We start from the raw sequence: 21208 nt of genomic DNA on the forward strand, positions 1-21208 counted from the left end.
ACTAATTCTGCCTGTTTTATAATTTCATGTATGTGGGATTATACAGTGTGTAATCTTTCATCTTGCTCATAGTACTCATATTATCATTCACATTCATATTGTTGCAGGTATCATGAGTTTTTTTCTTGTTGTTGGTAATATTCTGTTATCTAGATAATACCACAGTATCCTTTTACATACATACAAATGTCCTATACTAAGGACACTTGGATGGATTCCATTTTCAGTTTTTTTGTTAGTAAAGTGGCTATGAATAAATCTATAAAAGTTTTTGAAAACATTTTTGTTTCCTTTGAATATATACTTAGGAATATAATTTCTGTATCATACAGTATGTGTGTATGTTCAACTTTATGCAAAACTAACAGATTGTTCCAAAGTGACTTGTACCATTTTACATTTTCACCAGCACTGTTTAAGTTTGTTTCTGCATTCTAATAGGTGTGGTGCTAAATTATTGTATTTTAATTTGCATTTCTATGACTAATGGCATCGAGCATGTTTTCATACAGTTAGGTGTCTATTCAAAATTCTTTGCTCCTTATTAGATTCTTAGTTTTATTGTTAAGTTTTAAGAATTTGTCATACCGGGACCAGCACTTGGCATAATGGCTATGTTGCTGGACTCCCGTGTAGTCGACCGGGGATCAAGTCTCGGATCCAGTGGCTTAAACTCACATCAGGCACATGTGGTGCTGGCCCACATTGTCAATTTATGATGAGGTCTCAGCATCTTTGGTAGCTAATACAGGGTTTACATAGAAAATGCAAATCTGCATTTCTATGTACGTGGATATGTTACCTGCATATGAATATTACTTTAAAAAAATTTTATTTATTATTTAGCTTGTGATTTTTTTGACCCATTTATTATTTAGAGGAATGATTTAGAGAATTATTTAGAGAATTGATTTCTAAATATTTTGGGAGATATTTCCCCCCAGACATTATTATTGATTTCTAATTTAGATCCATTGTGGTTACAGGAAGTACTCTACATGATTTTCTTTTTTCCAAATGAATTGAGATTTATTTTATTGGCTAAAATATGATCAGTCTTCATGTATGTTCTATTTCACTTGAAATAATATGTATTCTGCTGTTGCTGGTTCTTTACATGTGAAGTTTGTTGATAGTGTTATTCAGTTCTTCTGTATCCTTACCTTTTTTAAAATTATTTTTGCTATAGAGCATGTGCACACATCAGAGAGACAGAAAACAAGAAGTTGGGACCAGCAGTTAGCGTAATGACTATGTTGCTGGACTCCCACATAGTCGACTGCGGTTCGCGTCCCGGACCCGGTGGCTTAAAACTCATGCCAGGCGCGTGTGCGTGCGTGCCCAAGATCCCAAGAGGAGCACGGAGGAGAAGGGATTGCAGTGTGGCCATCCCCCCTGGGGGGTGATTTCTCGCTTTCTGTCTCTCTGATGTGTCTGTCTTTCTGGCGAGCACACATGCCCTATAGCAAAACAAAACAAAACAAAACAGAAAACAAGAAATCACCCTCCCAGGGGAAATGGCCACACCGCAATCCCTTTCCTCCATTCTCCTCTTGGGATTTTGGGCACCTATGCATACATGCCTGGCATGAGTTTTAAGCCACTGGGTCCAGGACTTGAACTGCGGTCAACTGTGTGGAAATCCAGCAACGTAATCATTATGCCATCTGCTGGTCCCTCCTTCCTTATTTTATTAATTGCTGAAAGAGGAGAGAGACAGTCCCTAACTCTAATTGTGGATTTGTCTTTTTCCTTTCAGTTTTCTGTTTGTTTCATGTATATTGACTATTTCTAACTACATTCATGACGCAATGACCTTTCTTTATGACTAAGTTGAGTTTCTTCATTACTACTAATTCTCATAAAAAACTTGTCCTCAATTCTGCTCTGGTATTAATGTGGCTACTCTAGCTTTCTCATGATTACTTTTTGTGTGGCATCCTTACTTACTCAGTATTTGTTTCTTTATATTTAAAAAGTTTTTCTTTTAGACAGTGTAGTTGGACCATTTTTTTGAGGGCAGCAATTCCTGCCTTTTAATTAGAGCACCTGTACCAATTACATTCATTGTTTATTACCAGCATAGTTAAACTGCAGTCTTGCTATTTTTTGTACATGTTTCAAGTGAATCAGGTTTCTTTTTCTTCCTTATTTTTCTGCTTTTTTTCATGAATGAATTACATTTTTAAAATTATTTTAATATTATTTTAAATTTGCTATAGGCATGTATGCTCACCAGAAAGTGACAGAGAGAGAAAGAGGGAAAGTGAAGAAAGAAGCCACCAGATCCAGGGCTAAAACAGTGATTGGCCATGTGGGAGTCTAGCACCTCAACCACCACTCCACCTGCTGGTCCCTAGTCACGTATTTTTTTAGTATTTCACTTTGTTGCCATGATTGGAATATTAGCTGTAGCTGCATCTTTTTTTCTTTTTTCTTTCTTTTTCTTTTTTTAAGGTTTTTGCCATAGGGCACGTGTGCTTGGAGAAAAAGACGAGTGGGTAAGTGAAAAATTACCCCCGGTGAGGGGATGACCATGCTGCAGTCCTTCTTCCTCCATTCTCCTGTAATTTTAGACAGACACACACACAGACACACACACACACACATACACACACACAAACACACACGCCCAGCTTGATTTTCAAGCCACCAGGTCCAGGACTCAAACCGTTGTCGGCAATGTAGGAATCCAGTGCCTTAACCATTACACCATCTGTTGGCCCCTTACCTATATCTATCTCTATATCTATCTACCTACCTCTTTATTTATTTACTTATAATATTTGTTGCTTTATATGTATATGTTGTATATGTAAATATATATACATTTTCTGTGCGGTTTACAGTGTACATTTTCGACTTAACACTCTACTTTCAGATTACATTTTACCACTTGATATATATGAATCGTATAACAGTATACTGCGGATTCCCACCGCCTACCCTTTGTGATACTATTCTCCTACATTCTGCTTTACATGTTAACAAATCCATGGTTCATTACAATTTTTGCTTGAAGCAAAATGAATTATCTTCTAAAAAAATTTTTTCCTTTAAATGGAGACATTTTTGACAAAGTCTCACTACGTTGCAACCATCCTGTCCCAGCCTCTCAGCTAGGACTCCAGGTGCGCGCTACCATATCAGGCCTCTTTACGTGAGGCCAGGGATTGGACAGGGCCTTATATGTGGCTGCAGCCTTCAAGTAGCAGCATCCTAGCAGTGTGAGCAATCAAAACCGAGCCAGACAATTATCTTAAGGTAGGTCTTTGTGTTTACCCATACTTTGCATTTTGGTCTTTTCTGTATCTTTGTGTAGATACAAGTTTGTTTTTGTTTTTTTTTTTTCCCTTTGTTTTGATTGGAGTGTTGCATATACCCACCAGAGAGAGAAGAAAGAAGCACCTCCTATGGAGATGTTCATGCCGCTATCCCTTCTCCATCTCTCCTTCCTTTCGGGATTTTAGGCACATAAGCACATGAGCCCAGCATGTTTCTCAGGCCGCCAGGTCCAGGACTTGAACTTTGTGTCCAGTCATGTGGAATCTGGCTGCCTTAACCATCATGGGGCTGGCTCAGTTCTTTCTTTCCTTTTTTAAAAAAATTTTTTGAGAGTTGTTTTTTTGTTGCTGTAGTGCACGTGCATTTGCCAGAAAGACAGAGAGACAGAAAGTAAGAAATCACACACACACACCCCCGGGGGGGATGGCTACACCACAATCTCTTCGCCATTCTCCCCTCAGTAATAGAATTTTTTTTAATAATTTCTTTTAAAGATTAACTCATTTATTATTTTTTCATTCACCAGATACAGATAGAGAAGTGAGAAAGCAAGCTGCCAGGTCCAAGACTTGAATCATGGTCAGCCATGTGGGAGTCTAGCATCTCAACCACCATGCCACCTGCTGGCCCTAGAAAGAGAATTCTAAATTAGAAGGAATGGCAGTCCTTAGTGAAAACTTCCAAGTGTCAAATATAGCCTCCACTAACTTTTAACAGGCTAAAGCAAGTTTTCAGAGTGATGATTTATTTTGAAAACTAATATTCTTGATGGGATTCAATTGAAGTAGTAGATTCTATATAAAATTTTTTATTATGGATGCAAACATCACCTGTTTTATACAAAAAAATATTAAAGTTAACTTATTGAATATACCAAACTCATTAGGTCTGTATTTTTGCTTTATATAAAATGTCCTCAAACCTTAATATAATTCCATGTAGCAATGAAGTCCATGTCTCTGAATTATCTATTACTTGCAGCACGGATGGCAAGAAACTATTCTGTCTGTAGTCCTTAATATACCTTCAAAACGCATTTATGAAAAACTCATAATTTAAAAGTTAATATTTAAGTAGGTTACCATTTTTGATACTGCCTAAATACACCTGCACACAGTAATGGCCTCAGAATGATTAAAGGCTAAGGAACTTTGCAGTAAAACATCTTTCGATACAATATAGAAAGTTAGATCGGTGTCAGAAGTGAAGAGTCATAGTTTACTTTCCTGGGCTTGTCATTAGTGTTTCACATTTAATTTTGATTTGGATGCTTCTGAGGTGAATCCAAACGTCCATAGAATACCACCACAGCATTATCAATCAGGCAGTTTTCCGAAGCCTGGGAACACCATGCAAATCCAATTGTGCTGTTTTTAGGCTTCATAGCTAAAATCTGTTACATCAGAGTTCTTGCCAGAAGGTCACATCTGTGCCGTTTATCTTGGAATGTGACTGAAGACATTCTAATCCTTCAGTTAACTGCACACCTCTGCACTTGGATCACCAATGCAACCATAAACAATGCCAGCACAGAAGCTTCGCGTTAGAAAACACGCTCCTGCAGTGACAGGCCTTAAGTTGAGCTTCTAGTCTTCCAAAATTAAGGCTGTTTCTCCTTTCAAATGGCAAGTTCTCTTGAATGAGTGAATAACAGTTGCAGAAGCTCAAAGGCAGTAGTGCAGTAGTAGCTTTGACTTCCCAATACACCTTCTCCAATACAGTTGTCTCCACTCTCAGATCTGAAACCGTGAACCCGTAGTACTAATTCGGATCAAGCCAGTGGCCAATGGGACATCGCTCTCGTCTTTTATTGATCGTGCAGCCACATAGAAGCAACTCAGTCCAACACACCCAAGGTGCTTGGGGTATACCTTCATTTTAGATGGGAATCTGTCCCGGACATGTACAGCTAGAGAAAATGTCTCCATGTCAAAGCCAAAGAATGGAGTTAGACCAATAAGATCTTTTACTTCCTTCTTCCTTAGCCCTGCAGTCATGCTGAGGCCATTACTGTGTGCAGATCCATTCTCAGCCACAGACCTCTGGCTGATATCTGACCCCTGTTCCAACAGGGCGTTCAGCTGGTATAGCAGTTTCTGAGTCAGGCGGTAATACTGCCATCATCCTAATAGTGACTGCAGGCCTCAGCAGTGATCACCCCCAGGCCTGCTCTCCCCTCATCCTACAATATCAGAACTGAGAGGCCTGTAAGGCGAGGAGACTCAGGAGTGAAAGGAGTGGCCTAGGGACGGTGAGCTGTCCTTGCTGAGATGACACTGCCCTAACGAGGGTCAGCTCCAAGTGAAAGGGCCCAAGTTTCCTTTCTTTTTTTTTTTTTTTTAAGAGAGGTTTTTGCTATAGGGCATGCTCACTTGCTGGAAAGACAGGCAGAAAGCGAGAAATCATCACCCAGAAGGATGGCCACGCTGCAATCCCTTCTCCTTTATTCTCCTCTTGGGATCTTGGACACGCATGCATGCACATGCCCCCGGTGTGAGTTTAAGCTGCTGGGTCCGGGACTCAAACCGTGGTCGACTACATGGAAGTCTAGCAACATAGCCATTACACTAACTGCTGGTCCCTCTCTGAGTTTTTATTTTTCTCAAAAAGTGTTTATTTTGCCTTAATTTTTGAATGGTTACTTTGCCTTGATTTTTGAAGGATGTTTGTATTTGGTACAGAATTCTAAGTTTGTAGTTATTTTTTTGTTTATCTATATATATATATTGTGCCCTTTTTTGGTGGAGAGTACTGCTTTTAAGACTTTTACCATTGTGATTATATAGTAGTTTTATTCTTAAAATACTTGGTTTTATTGACTTTCTTGGATTATGAGCTTTTCATCATTTTCATGCAGTTTTTTAAATTCTTGGCCGTTACTTCTCTCTTTTTTTTTTTTTTTTGGAGAGGATTTTGCTATAGGGCGCGTGTGCTCACCAGACAGACAGAGAGAGACATAGAGACAGAAAGCGAGAAATCACCCCCCAGGGGGGATGGTCACGCTGCAATCCCTTCTCCTCCATTCTCCTCTTGGGATCTTGAGCATGCTCGCACATGCGCCCAGCATGAGTTTAAGCCACCGGGTCCGGGATGCGAACCGCGGTCGACTACGTGGGAATCCAGCGACATGGCCATTACGCTAACTGCTGGTTCCCAGGTTGCCTATTTTTAATACTGTTATTCTGGACTGAGCCCTCAGAATTTTTTTAAAATTCTTTTGTCTTGGCTATTAAATAATTTTTCTTCACTTATCACTCTTTTTGAAAAGCAAGGGCAATAGATACTGTAATTAACTTATTTATTCCCAGATTGAGAAATAAAATGACAAAAATGGGTTGTTCTCAGAAACAGTAAATAGTTACTTTTTTCTGTCTAGTTTTTCAGTATATAATTTTCCTGGTGGATGGTCCTTGCTATAATTAACTCTTCTTCCTATCTCCTATTTTACAAGACAGTTTTGTAACTAATGACATATATTAATGATCAAAGAATAATTCTACTATCATATCTTTTGCAAACAAATAGTCTCTAATGAACTCTGGAGAATGACGGGGTGGCATGGTATACTCCCATTTATTCCTAGTTTCAAGGGTGCAGTTAGGCAGTCTACATGCTTTTTGGTGTAATAAAATTACTATAGTATTTCACTAGTGTGTGGGTGTGCGGGAGAGATTCAGTTTTCTGGAGTTATTCTTAAATTCATGCATATTCTGAAATTTCTGGAGATGGTTCTTATGAAAAAAATTTTTCTAGATTGATAGGTTGTATGATTGGAAAAAAAGTCCTGACTCTGATGTGGCTGCTACTTTAAAAAAGCAGAAAAAGAATACAAAAGATGAATTTGAGGAGCGAGCAAAGGCTATCATTGTGGAATTTGCACAGCAGGTAAGAAAGGCTTCTCTCTCTTTTTTAAAATGTATTTATTCATTCATTTATTTTAATTTGACCAGAGAGAGACACCAAGAGAGAGGGAAAATGAGAAAGCAAGCCACCAGGTCCAGGACTCAAACCCTGGTTGGCCATGTGGGAATGTCCAGCACTTTAACCACCGTACCACCTGCTGGTTCCCAAAAAGCTTCTCTTTTTGAAGAGCCTATTTCATAGAATACTTTTTATTACATTATCTGGAATGCAGTTAGGATTTACATTAAAACTGGATCTTTTCCTCTATTAAGGGCAATTTATATAGTGTTTTTTAAATTTTTTTTCCTTTTTAATATCCAAAGCTAATATTTCAAATATATTTTTTGGTCTATTTTAGTGTAAAAAGCCAATCGACAAATTTTTTCTGTAATATAATTAATGCCTACAGGACATACGTAATAGTTTCTAGAGTATTTTTGAGTTGTTCAGAAAGATTAGCCGTTTGCTCATCTAGCTTCTAGTCAGCCATTCCTGTTCCACATACTTCCTTTTACAGCTGATGTTTTGGACTGATTTTTACTTCTAGGGTTTGAATGCAGCTTTGTTTTATGAGAATAAAGATCCCCGCACTTTTGTGTCCTTGGTACCTACCTCTGCACATACTGGTGATGGCATGGGAAGTCTGATCTATCTCCTTGTCGAGTTAACTCAGACTATGCTGAGCAAGAGACTTGCACACTGTGAAGAGCTGAGAGCACAGGTGATGGAGGTAATGCCAGGTTTTCAGTTTACTGCCCTTCTGAAAAATAAAGCAGTTCCTTGGGGTGGAGGTCGGGGGGTACTTTAGATTTAGTAAACATGCTTCATCAAACACATTTCTCACCCTTTGTCTGTCAGGTTAAAGCTCTCCCAGGAATGGGCACCACTATAGATGTCATACTGATCAATGGGCGTTTGAAAGAAGGAGATACAATCATTGTTCCTGGAGTAGAAGGGCCCATTGTAACTCAGATTCGAGGTCTCTTGTTACCTCCACCTATGAAGGAGTTACGAGTGAAGGTAAGCTGAGGTGCTGAGCAGCCTTCGTCCCTGGGAGCTTGCAGTGCTTACATATTTTCTGTGGTAGCCTGCACACTTTGACACCTGCTTGGCTTAGTGTACAACACACATACCCCTTACTCTCACCATTTTGTTTCTTTCACAATCCTCCTGTCCCAGCTTCCCTGTTAGTGAGGACTCTAGTTGCACACCTGGGATGTTCAGGTTGGGCTACAAACCAAATGGAAGCTGCCTCCCATGTGTCTTAGCCGTGTGCACCCATTGGCTGAGCCTTTCCAGCTTAGGTGTTATAGAGGAGGGCCCATCCATCAGAACGGGATGTGGGAAACTACCTGTTTAACAAACTAGGCCTTTTCTAAAAATTAAACTACATTATTTTGGTTCTATATTGATAACTAGTTTTTTATTTTTTAAAATTGTGAATAAAAGTCATACTGAAAAATACAGAGACAAGAAAAGTTGTAACATTTGAATTTTTTAAAAATGTTGCTTTAGGGTGGGTGCACTCATGGGAAAGACAAAGTGAAGAAGCACCCCCCCCCCCAGGGGTGACCACGCTGCAATCCTTGAGATTTGGGGCGAGCACACACATATACACATGGCATGTCTTTCAAGGCACTGGGTCCAGTACTCAAACCACACAGTTGGCCATGAGGGATTTCAGGACATTACCCACATCACCTGGCTAACCCTTAACAAATTTTTAAAAAGCAGCCAGTTCAAGAACCAGAATATTGCTAGCACCCAGAAGCCTCCATTCATTTTTTTAATTGTAGCTCCTCCACCTCCCCAGAAGTTACCCATGGTTATGTGTATTTATTTCTTCCATGAGTGAGATAGAGGAAAGCGTTCGCATCCCTAAGAGGGTCCCAAAGCTGCCATCTCCCCTGCCTTCAGCCAGTCCCACATAATGGGCAAATGAGAGCCTGGTGTACTCAGGGAGGTCTCTAGATTTGAACTGAGCACCTTCCCCTGTGAGATTGCCTCTGGAGTATTGTCTTACTGCCATGCCAGTGTCTGCCCCCTCTTGTGATAGTAATTAATGTTTTGCCTATTCAGTCTTTAGTTTTCCTTATTACTGACAATGCTGTTGTGAACACTGTTGTATTATTTCCTGGTGCAGTTGAGCAAGTTTCTGTAGCGGACATCTAAGAGTGAATGGCTGAGTCAGTACGGATGACTTGACTCAGTAAAGCCACAGTGCTGTCCACAGTGGCTGTGGCAGGCTGTACTTGCATCTGCAGTATTTAGTATTTCATTGTTCGGTAGCTTCTCTACCTCTCTGATGCTGTCACATTTTTAAGTTTTTGTAATGTTGGTGGGTATGTGCATTATTGCTGTTTCATTTGTATTTGCCTTTTAATATGGTTGTTTGTATGTTTATTAGCTATTTCCTCTGTTAAATGCCCATTTTTCTCCTCCACTGTCTTACAAATTTATAGTTGTTCACATATTCCAGGTATATAGTCTGGTACTAAGTTTTTGGTTGTAGTAATTTCTGCTACTGTATTACTTTTTCCCTTTTTCTGTATTTTGAGAAATGGAAATATTTAATTTTAATGTTGAATCTATCAATTTATTACTTATTGCTTTTTGTGTCTAAAAAATCATTCTCTACCCCATGGTCATAAAAATACTGTCTTTTGTATCTTGACCTATTGCTATCTACTTTACAAATAAATGTGATAACACCTGCTTTCATCTCTGTAGAACCAGTATGAAAAGCATAAAGAAGTAGAAGCAGCTCAGGGGGTAAAGATTCTTGGGAAAGATCTGGAGAAAACATTAGCCGGCTTACCACTCCTGGTGGCTTACAAGGAAGATGAAATCCCTGTTCTTAAGGTAGGTTCATTTGTCATCTTTTTCTCCAAATCTAAATTCCATCATGTGTTCGCAGGACACATGCTAGGAATGGTGGCTTAAATGGGCGCCTCTGTCTCTGCTGTCATCAGCACACTTGATGCTTTTAGAGCACCTCAGTTGCTATAGTCATGAGTTGATTAAATAGTATTTATGTGAACTGAATTCTAAAATACACATTTTATTCAAATACATAAATCAGGGGCTAACAGGTAGCATGATGGTTAAGGGTGCTGGATTCCCACATGGCTGATCATGGTTCGAGTCCCAGACACAGTGGCTTGCTTTCTCACTTTCCCTCTCTCTCTCTCTCTCTCTCTGTGGTCAAATTTAAATAATAATTATAATAACAAAATGGAATCAAATAGTTTTTTTTAAAAAATGAAATAAATAAAAAAACTGTTAGGCCAGGAAAGTTGTAATGTGTTTTTCTATGCAAAAAAGCATGACTTTCCAGATGACCCCATAGGTGATGTATCTTCTATTTAGATACCCTAATATGTAGATAGAACTGAAAGTGTTATTAGGTACTGGAGCCTTTTTTTTTTTTTTTGATAGGTTTTTCCTATAGTGCGCATGTGCTTGCCAGAAAGACAGAGACAGAGAGATAGAAAGCAAGAAATCCCCCCCACCCCCCAGGGGGGATGGCTACACCACAATCCCTTCTCCTCCATTCTCCTCTCGGGATCTTGAGCATGCACACACACACTCCTGGCGTGAGTTTAAGCCACCAGGTCCGGGACTTGAACCGTAGTCAACTACATGGGAGTCTAGCGACATAGTCATTAAACCAACTGCTGGTCCCGGTACTAGAATAATTTTTAATGCCTGTTGGCCAGTTCATAGTAACACTTGGCCTAGTTCTAGTACAGTTTCACAAAAGCAGACTTTGAGCCAGATTATTTACTTTTCCAAAGAGAAAATACAACTAATACCAGCATATGCTGGAGCCACCTTATCCTCAGGGAGCATCAGGTCATGCCATCAGGGAATCAGCCACCTCAAGCCAGTGAGAAAGAACAGGCCTGCCACTTTGAATCTGGAGCAGGCAGCTGTGTCTCTAAAGGCATCGATTTGACTTGCTTCTTGGTCATCATCTTTTCATCTCCAGAGAAGCAGTGATGGAGGAAAAAACTGCTGAGATCATGAGATCTGAGAGTATTTATAGTTAATGTAGTCAAGCAAAGCTTTTGTGCTACCCTATTACATTTATGTGGTACTTGTAACTTTTTTTTTTCTTGGAGACTTCTTCGCTATAGGGCGCGTGCACTCACCAGACAGAGAGACAGACAACGAGAAATCTCCTCCCAGGGGGGGATGGCCACACCGCAATCCCTTCTCCTCCATTCTCCTCTCGGGATCCTGAGCACGCATGCACACGCACCCAGCGTGAGTTTTTTTAAGCCACCGGGTCCGGGACCCGAACCGTGGTCGACCACATAGAAGTCCAGCGACATAGCCATTATGCTAAGTGCTGGTCCCAGGTACTTGTAACTTTTAAGAGGTTATTCTTGGGACCAGCAGATGGCACAGTGGTTACGTCACTGGACTCCCATGTACTTGACCACACAGCTCGAGTCCCTGACCCAGTGGTTTTAAACTGAGGCTGGGTACATGTGTGTATGTGCCCAAAATCCTGGGAGGAGACTGGAGGATGAGATTGTGAGGTGGCCATCCCTCCTGGGGAGTGATTTCTTGCTTTTTGTCTGGTGAGTTCATCACCCTATAGCAAAAAATCTCTCTCAAAAAAATTTTTTTCTTATTATTTGATTCTGCTCACCCATGTGCCACACTTGCCATGTGGAGCAGAGATTAAACATTATTTCATAATTTGTAAGGCTGAGGCAGACAAAGGTGGAGTGTGATGGTCCCAAACATCCTCCTCCATTCCAACACAGGTTCCATCTTGCCTTGTCCTCTCTAAGCCTTAATCACATGTTTTCAGATAAGTCCCTAACCAAAAGGAAGGGTTTAATTCTAGGCTGCTGAGGGTAGAGATGTCCATGTTGACACCTTGTCCAATCTGACTTTTCAAGGATGAACTGATTCATGAGTTAAAACAGACACTAAATGCTATCAAATTGGAAGAAAAGGGAGTCTATGTGCAGGCATCGACCCTGGGCTCTTTGGAAGCTCTCCTTGAATTTTTGAAAACGTCAGAAGTGCCCGTAAGTAACTACCCAACTCGACAAAAATCAGTAGTAGTCTCTTGGGATGCTTGTATTTACCTGATATATACAGATAAACCCCCAAACTCCCTTTTCACAGTATGCAGGAATTAATATTGGTCCAGTCCACAAAAAAGATGTTATGAAGGCTTCAGTGATGTTGGAACATGATCCTCAGTAAGTAATTCCTCTTCTGCTAAGAAGACTTTCATGTTAACCTATTTTCTTAAAACTGTTCTCTGTGACATACTTTTTATTGAATGATCTTTGATATGCTTTAATCTTTCAGATATGCCGTAATTTTGGCCTTTGATGTGAGAATTGAACGGGACGCACAAGAAATGGCTGATAGTTTAGGAGTTAGAATTTTCAGTGCAGAAATTATCTATCATTTATTTGATGCCTTTACAAAATATAGACAAGACTACAAGAAACAGAAACAAGAAGAATTTAAGTAAGTTGCTGTTTTCATTTACTTTTGATTACTGGTAATGAAGTAGGTTGGGAATTACCAAAGACAAGTGAGTGGCATTTGTTCATCTAGTAGAGGCTGGATTTCAAGGCGATGTCGTAAACCAGAAGCTCGCACCCTCGGCACAGTCGAGCACTGTGCAAACAAGTCCCCTCTGGTCTTTCAGTTTGTTTCTTACTGAAGTGGCTTATCTGGGATTGGAAGTAACAAAAATGGTGCGGAAAATTCAGAACCAAGGCAAGGGATTCTATGGGAGAGGAGAATGTTCTCACCAACATGGTGGTACTCACAGTGCCAACACTGCAGCAGATGCTAGAAAACTGTCAGAGACTGGGTGGGGCCCCACCTGTAGCTTGGGGCCTCTCATTCATTGGAAGACGACCAATACATGTGTGAAATAGGTATATGTGCAACAAAGCAAGGAAGGACTCTCATTCAGAATGTGGTTGGGGAAAGTATGACACTTCTCCAGGTGTCTTATAAAAACAGCGATCTGAAAGAGACACAGGAAGCCATGCAGATATGTGGGAAGTGTCCGGGCAGAATAGCACTGTAGACAGGATTGGGTTCAAAGGCAGAGGCAGCCACATTGGCTGAGGCAGAGTAGATGGGGTCAGAGAAGTTGGTGGGATCCCTGTCATACTGGACCTTTCAGGCCATGGGAAGGATTGAGCTTCCCCTGAGTTATGGAAGAAGCCATTGCCAAGGGTTGTATGGTCCCTACCAGACTGGTTGTTACTGCTGTATGAGGACCTGGGTTGTCAGGGAGAGTCTCTTAAGAGGCTCCTACAACCCAGGCAAGAATCTTCGATGTTTTATATCAGAGTGATACTAGCTTCCGAATGATGGCTCATTTTGGGAGCTGACCAAGGAGTCAACAACCTGTTGGTGTGGTGGTTAAGGCACTGGACTCCCATATGGCTGGCGATGGTTTGAGTTGGACCCAGCAGAAAATCACGCCGGGCATATATTCATGTGTGCCTAAAATTCCCAGGAGAGTGGAAGAGAGGGGACTGAGACACAGCTGGGCGATTTCTCACTGTCTCTCTGGCGAGCACATGTGCCCTATGACAAAAGCCAAAATAATAAAAAGTAGAGCTGACAAGTTCAATATTAGATTATGAAACCTGAAGTGGTTCAGTTATCTGGTCGAAACTGTAAGGCATTTTAAGCATACACTTGATAAGCAGGGAAATGGACCTCACGGTAGCCTTTAGGATCATCAGTCTGGGAGCCTGGCAGAGAACAGGATCCGGACCGATGCCCTCATCCCCATGATAGGTGACACACGCACACAGTGTCCTGTTGCAGGTGCTGCTTGACTGAACCCTTGAATCTGGCTGCAGTGTCTGGCATCTTCAGGGGCAAGCTCAGCCTATTAGTCTGGGCACGAGAGAAGAGGAAAGATGGAGAAATAAAGGGAGCATGGCAGCGAATGGGCATCCTGGGCTGCAGCTTCTCAAGAAAGCTGCTCATCTCATGAGAGCAACCTGAGTCTCTCTGTATTTGTTTTGCTTATGTTTAAATATACAAGCTTAAAAATTATTTTTTTTTCCTTTCAGGCACATAGCAGTATTTCCCTGCAAGATGAAAATCCTCCCTCAGTATATTTTCAATTCTCGAGATCCAATAGTGATGGGCGTGACTGTGGAAGCGGGCCAGGTGAAACAAGGGACACCTATGTGTGTCCCAAGCAAAAATGTAAGTGCCAGTGTACTTAAAAAAAAAGTAGTCAATGAGGGCCCAAGAGTGATGGCAGCCCAGCTCTGTGCTTGTGCCTCAGGGTCCTGGCACACATTGACCACCATGTCTCCCCTCTGAACAGTTAAGTGTTCTTATCTCAGTAGGGGAAAACGGTGGAAATAAAACTCAAACAAGCAAAGCTTATCACCTTCTGTGCACCTGAGTATTGGCAGGTAATGACGTTCCTTAGTGTACTGAGCCCTAGTACCTGCTGGTGTTAAGTTTACAAGATACATTTAATTATTGCCCTCTTAAAATTTTTGGCAAGAACAGCCCTCCATCCTTTTGGGACTCTGTTCTCTTCTGATAAGATACAGGACTTACTGGAGAGGAGCCTACCCAGGTGCTGTGTGTGCCTCTTGCACAGTGCATACCCCATCACCATGAGTGATGCGAGCTCTAATTGGGGAAAGTGCCACTGAATGTCTCCATTAGAAAAGCAGATGGTGTGGTGGCTAAAGTGCTGGACTCACCCATGGCCTACCGCAGTTCAAGTCCTGGACCTGGCAACTTAAAAATCACGCTGGGTGCGTGTGCATGTATGCCCACACCCAAAATCGCAGGAAGAGAATGGAGAAGGGTTTGCACTGTGGCCACTCCCCTCCTTGGGTGGTGATTTTTCATTTTCTCTTTATGTCCTATGACAAAAAACTCAAAGTAAATATTCTGTCTGTGCAAAAAATCGGTCATGACTTTCCTGACGACCCAGTAAATTAAAAAGACAGACAAATCTTCCCTCTGTAATTACTGAGGAACCTGAATAGTACTGAGGGATCCTGCAAACATCCTGTTTCTCAGCAACCTTTGTCCCAGTGGCTTCAGTATGACTGACAACCCTTGTCTAAGTGCTAGCTATATAAACAGTTGCAAAACTGTCATCTCCTCACCTTTGTAAAGAACCTTCTTTCCATCAACCTGTTTTATCAAGTACCCTCTAGATTGTTTTGATGTTACAGTCCACGATCTTGTTGGGTTTGCTGTCAGTCAGAGGATGTGTGCACTCAGCAGAGACAGGAAGGCAAATAGAGAAAGTACCCCAGTGGGGTGTAGTCAAGCAGCAACCCCTTTTCCATGTCTTGATCTTGTTGGGGTGTGGGGCATGCATGCACATGTGCCTGGCACTTTTCAAGCCACTGGGTCCAGGTTTTGAACTGCTGTTGGCCATGTGGGTTCTGGCTCCCTTAGCCAACCCGTCATCATTGTTTTGATCCTCAGATTATCCATTTGTTCAGTAGAAGTCCATTCACAAGCCGGCACCTCTATCCTGGCCACAGTGCACAATGAGCATTTTCTGGTACAGTGAGATGCTCCAGACTCATCTAGTATTTTTCCTGTCCCAGAGCCGGTTCTTTCCGTGGGAGCTGGCACCTTGTCAGTGTGCCTGCCTTATCTCACTGGACATGTATTTGCAGTAATTATTTTCTGTGTGCCTTTGGTCTCCTACACCAAACCAAGTCTTTCCACCTACTCTCCTGTATCTCTCTCAAAGCAGCTTGAGCGTACTCTCCAAGCCTGAGATCATGTTACTCATTTGCTCACAACTTGTCATCTTTAAACTGTGCATGTCTGTCCCTGGCTAGGTTTCTGACTTTATGCCTGCTGGCTGCTCTCTTCAATTCCTGACTCAGAACCTTGGTGTCTGTTCCTTCTTGAGACAGGACCTGTCACATCAAGTATAGAGCAGAAATGGAAAATGACAGAGCACCTGTGAAGTTCCTTAAGATAAACACATCAGTGATCACTCTTAGTCACTACATAGGCTATATGGTGTGCCAGCCCTCATTCACCAGTGAGACAGCAACACTGTGGAGGCCTTCAGTATTAAGTGCAGATTCACACTGCCAGACTCTAGAAAGGGCCCTTCTGCTTCAGTCCTGAGCTCCTCTATATACACTGTACTATCTTATTTTATAGTTTGTTGACATTGGAATAGTAACAAGTATTGAAATAAACCATAAACAAGTGGATGTTGCGAAAAAAGGACAAGAGGTCTGTGTCAAAATAGAACCTATCCCTGGTGAATCTCCCAAAATGTTTGGAAGACATTTTGAAGCCACAGACATCCTCGTCAGTAAGGTAAGTATTTCAGCACAAGTGTAGAAATGGGGAATACCTCTCCTCTGTATTCAGTAGCTCTGACAAGGAGGTTGAACTTGTAATCATGGGGCTGGGGTGTACATGAGGCCTTGAACTGTAGCAGAACCTGGTCTCTGCTGAGGAAAGTCCTCCCTCAGTAGGACAGACTAACAGAATGCCAGGACTTCCGGTCCCCTTGTGTCTGACGCATCCTAACAAGTTCCCTCGTGGGCAAGTGCTGCTTTTGTTGTTTCTGCTCAAGCTTTCCTTGGTGTGTGCTGTGTTCTGTTGACCCTGTTTGTGCCTCGGGCGTTACAGATCAGCCGGCAGTCCATCGATGCCCTCAAAGACTGGTTCAGAGATGAAATGCAGAAGAGTGACTGGCAGCTTATTGTGGAGCTGAAGAAAGTATTTGAAATCATCTAATTTTTCCACACTGTCCAGGAATTGGAGGAAATGCAATGTTATGTTGTAATATCATCAACAAAAACAAGACAAAAAATGGAACAGACATATCTGGACACCGACAGAATTAAGTATGGAAGGAAAAAAATAGGTGTATAAAATGTTTTCCATGAGAAACCAAGAAACTTACACTGGTTTGACAGTGGTCGATTCCCTGTCCCCACAGTTCCAACGTGCCTGTTCACTCACCCCCCTCCCCACCTTCTCTACTTGGCTGCTGTTTTAAAGTTTGCCCTTCCCAAATTTGGATTTTTATTACAGATCTAAAAGCTCTCTCGATTTTATACTGATTAAATCAGTACTGCAGTATTTGATTAACCAAGCTTCTGCAGATTTTGTGATTCTTGGGACTTTTTCTTGTAAGACTTATTTATGCCTTTTCTTCCCGTAGTGATTTTTTTCCAGCCTTCTTCTGCCATCTGCCCTTAGGAGTTTTTTTTTTTAAATAGTAAATTAGGTATTCTGATACTTCTTTATCTGCTTTGTGTGAAACCATGGTGTAAAGCATAGCTGGCTGCTTTTTACTGCTTGTATAGTCACAACAGTCCACTGTAAGCATCACAGTTCCAAACTTCCAATAAAGAAAATAGACACTGACCAGTGAGCTGTTAGTCCTCCATGTTAGTGTAGCTTCTCTCCCCCGAGTCACCCTCCTTCCTCAGCATACCACGCAGGATGAGAGTTATTTTATCAACTGTCTACCGTATGTTCATGGTTAACGAGAGAGTTTTTTAATACCTTCATCTTGGTCTGTTTTGTCCTAAGAAATTCTATCATGCATATGTTTTCTGATGAGGCAGATGTAAATACCAGGGAATGGATCGATTCTGGGCTAGTTGTATGGTGTTCCTGAAGCCTGTGGGGAGCCGGTCCAAGTGAGCAGACTCCTTGCCCCGTTTTAAGGACTCTCACTATCTATTGGACAGCATAGTGTTGAAGGTAGGGGGGATGTTTGAGAAAAAAGTTCCAAGTGTTCACTTGCATATAATTATAAACTATATTTTTATTGTGTTGTAGCATAACATAAAACATAGAAAAATATTTTATCTACGTTGTTTCTCAAGGGCCAGTAGAGGCAAAGACAACACCACCTCTAAACTCTGGGGAACGTGACTTTCCCAGGAAGAACTTGATCTTCAAGTGGGTGTGGGTATTGTTCTAATTCAAAATGTAAGTTTCTCCACATGGAAGAAGTAAAAGCAGCTTTGTGTAACATGCTTTTGTGTTCATGCTTGGAGACAAGAAAGATAATATGGTTTAGAAGCTTTACCCTTTCTTGGAACAAGTAGAATCCCGGTCTGGGACCTCTCAGGAATTTCAAAGTTTAGCACGGAGCCTGTAACAGTCTGGCCTGGAGCTTTTCCAGCCTTTTGGTATAATAAACAGTAGTTGCTTCCTAGAGTTGAGTTTTTAAGGATTCACAAAAAGGAGCCTGTACAAAATATACATACAGTTCTTTATTAAACAACTGTAAACACTTCACTGTAAAAATCCATAAAACTTTATAAACAAACATTTTGTAAATAGAATCTATACTACAGTAAAAGAATTAACACAATTATTTACATGCAATACTGACAAATTTGGCACTTTTTGAAAAGAAATGTACAAAACACTTGCTTAAAAAGAAATTTAAAATTATAAAAACTCAGAGCATTACTATCATGCACTTTGCAAATACCTCACAAGCACTTATGGCACAGCTAGCGGAGAGCGCCAGGCTCCCTGTAACGTTTATGTAACTTTTAATGTGCTTCCATAAGTCTGTTGTAAAACCACCTGAACATTGTCAAGAATAAAGTCAAATGCCATGTTCCAAACTGATTCCACCGACTGCTGCATCAACCTGAAGGTGGGGGAAGAAGAAACATTAGGGACACTCACCAAGACTAATTTCCTTCTTCAAAAATCAGTTTAACAAGTCTTCAGGTTCTCTGTATGTAAAAATTGATTTGGCATACAAAAAATTCAGCCCCACTGTGGCTGATGCTGCTACTTGACAGGTTGAGGCAACATGGGAGGCCCAAGTTGGACTCTGGGTCGACCCTACAGGCTGAGCACATGGTATCTGCCTACAGTCTCAGCTGTGCATGAGGACTGAGGAGCAGTACTTGGGTGAGATGCTGTCTTTAAAAATAATAATAATAATCCTAGAACACTTAAAAAGTTATTTCCAATGATTTTAATCACATGGTATATATTACCTAGAGGGCAACACTTAATATAGCACTTCTTGCTCTGGGATTTGAAATTAAAGTCACCTTTTTAGTACAGTTTGCCAGAGAGTTTAAAACTTAGTACACCCTCAGCTACTGTGATATGTCATTTATCTCCTTCAATAAAAGTATTGAATAATTTACCTTTTCATGTATTTTATAACTAGATCCAGTTTTTCCAAATCTTTTTCCTCTATTAAATCAGTACAATATTTCACAACTTGCAGAATGTCTTCTTCCATTGGATCTAGGGAGGAGAAAAACCTCATGTGAGAAACATGGAATCTTTCTGAAGGACAAAGGCAGATATCTGCAGGGATAAAGGAAAACTCAATTTTCACCAACTATATCACTAACTTACAGCTATCAGAATGGGTTACAAATAACTCAAAAGCAAGGCCCAGAATTTCGATTGGATATAGCTAGCTCGTGCAAGCTTATTAGAGTAAGAAATGAATTAGGTTTCTACAGTTTGGTCATATCATTCTGAAATAAGAGGATTGCTACACCTCAGTCTTGAGTATCTAACACAGGCCAAGCCAACCTGAAATCGTTGTTATCCATTCTTTAAGCAAGGTCTTCACATCATTGAATTCAACAGCTCCAGCTAGATTGGGTGCTGGGGGTCTCACACAGCCAGATGGATCAGGCTGCAAGCTAGAAAGGCCTGGCACACCTGAAGTGGAAGCAGAGAGTTCTCCCTGTTAAGAAAACAGAAGGATACAATTGCTGTACTTATACAATATTGAGTACATTAATAACTGAGAAAGATTAAAGTTTAGGAAGGTATTTTTTAAAAAGTCACCAGGGGTTTCTCAGCAGCTGCTCCTTCATGTTTTAGAAACCCATCCATTAGCTTCTGGGGGCTCCCACAGGCCCCTGGCAGTGTGTGTGCAGGGCTGTTAAGCAGCTTGTTTTTCAAAGGACTCTGAATCTTCCTTTTGGGACTGACGGGGGTCTTTTTCTTGTTTCTTTTCTTATCTTTCACTGCTGCTGGCTTTAGCTGAAGTAAAGGATTCTTTGGCACTAAAAGAAGATGGACATAAGATCCTCAACAAAACGAGTCTGGATAACATCAAGAGTTCTCTTTCCTCCTTCCAAATATGACTGCCCGCCCTTACCAGCACACCCACCCAGCCTACTACACATTTCCTGCCCAGAGCCGGAGGCAGTGAATAGCACTGCCTGAAAGCTGGCACTATCAGTCCTTCCTAATGTGACCTTCATACTTAGATCAGGGCTGATAAAATAAGCTAAGAAATGTTATTTGTATTGTAAATGTAGGTCCTCGTGTTTGTGACCCATGCCCAAGAACCTCCAGATACTGTGTTTTGAAACTACAATCTATGTATCAACCTCAAAGGACAATTGGCCTGACAAGTATTCGAGAGTTCTGATAATATCTTAGACCTTTTTCTTTTTAAAAGGAAAAGATGGTATGTTTACATGAATAGCATAATCCAACTAGGGCTATGACACACTTATCCACACTATATTTGTCTACTTCAGATGTTTTTCAATATGAAGTTCTTTTCTGCCTTTTTGTCTGTTGGTTGGTTGGATTTTTTAAAAACCTCCCACAGGATGTGTATGCTCACCAGAGAGAGAGAAAGAGAGGGAAAAGGAGAGGAGCATCCCTCAACAGGGTGCGGGCATGCCAGTCCCTTCTCCATTTCTCCCTCCTGCTTGAATTTTGGTTATGTACGTGCCCAGTGTGTTTTTCAAGTTGCAAAGTCCAGGACTCAAACAGAATGGAAGGCCATGTGTGATCCGTTTTCCCCAATCACCAGGCCACAGGCTGGCCCATGAAGAGCTTTTAACATGACTACTCAATTAGCTGTTGGCTGCCATAACTGTAACAGTGACTTCACTACTCCCGTCTTCCTTTCTGTCACATGCCACTTCCCAGGCTCACCAGATGTGCTGGCTGGCTGCTGGTGGGTGAAGGTCTCTCCCTGCCTTTGCCTTTGATCATATGCTGCTCTCAGCTCCTTCTGTGG

General features: G+C 41.2%; 2 protein-coding genes and 1 pseudogene across 2 annotated transcripts in view; 1 reads left to right on the plus strand and 2 right to left on the minus strand.

The window, feature by feature from the left end:
* EIF5B (eukaryotic translation initiation factor 5B) overlaps positions 1-17310 on the plus strand; it is an 87370-nt gene extending 70060 nt beyond the window's left edge. The window contains 10 exon segments of the mRNA XM_006172356.3: positions 7039-7170; positions 7736-7918; positions 8047-8208; positions 9919-10050; positions 12105-12236; positions 12337-12413; positions 12526-12690; positions 14271-14409; positions 16366-16527; positions 16846-17310. Of these exon segments, the coding sequence (XP_006172418.1) occupies positions 7039-7170; positions 7736-7918; positions 8047-8208; positions 9919-10050; positions 12105-12236; positions 12337-12413; positions 12526-12690; positions 14271-14409; positions 16366-16527; positions 16846-16953 (1392 nt within the window). The 3' untranslated portion in view covers positions 16954-17310.
* LOC102497540 (cyclin-G1 pseudogene) lies at positions 4180-6058 on the minus strand (annotated as a pseudogene).
* Positions 17291-21208, minus strand: part of REV1 (REV1 DNA directed polymerase) — a gene marked incomplete in the record, with an annotated part of 83412 nt that continues 79494 nt past the window's right edge. The window contains 5 exon segments of the mRNA XM_027767550.1: positions 17291-18838; positions 19353-19455; positions 19753-19909; positions 20014-20234; positions 21124-21202. Coding sequence (XP_027623351.1) covers positions 18727-18838; positions 19353-19455; positions 19753-19909; positions 20014-20234; positions 21124-21202 — 672 coding nt within the window.

This window comes from Tupaia chinensis, unplaced genomic scaffold (assembly GCF_000334495.1).
Source record: "Tupaia chinensis unplaced genomic scaffold, TupChi_1.0 Scaffold144276_1, whole genome shotgun sequence".
In the NCBI taxonomy this organism is placed as follows: domain Eukaryota; kingdom Metazoa; phylum Chordata; class Mammalia; order Scandentia; family Tupaiidae; genus Tupaia; species Tupaia belangeri.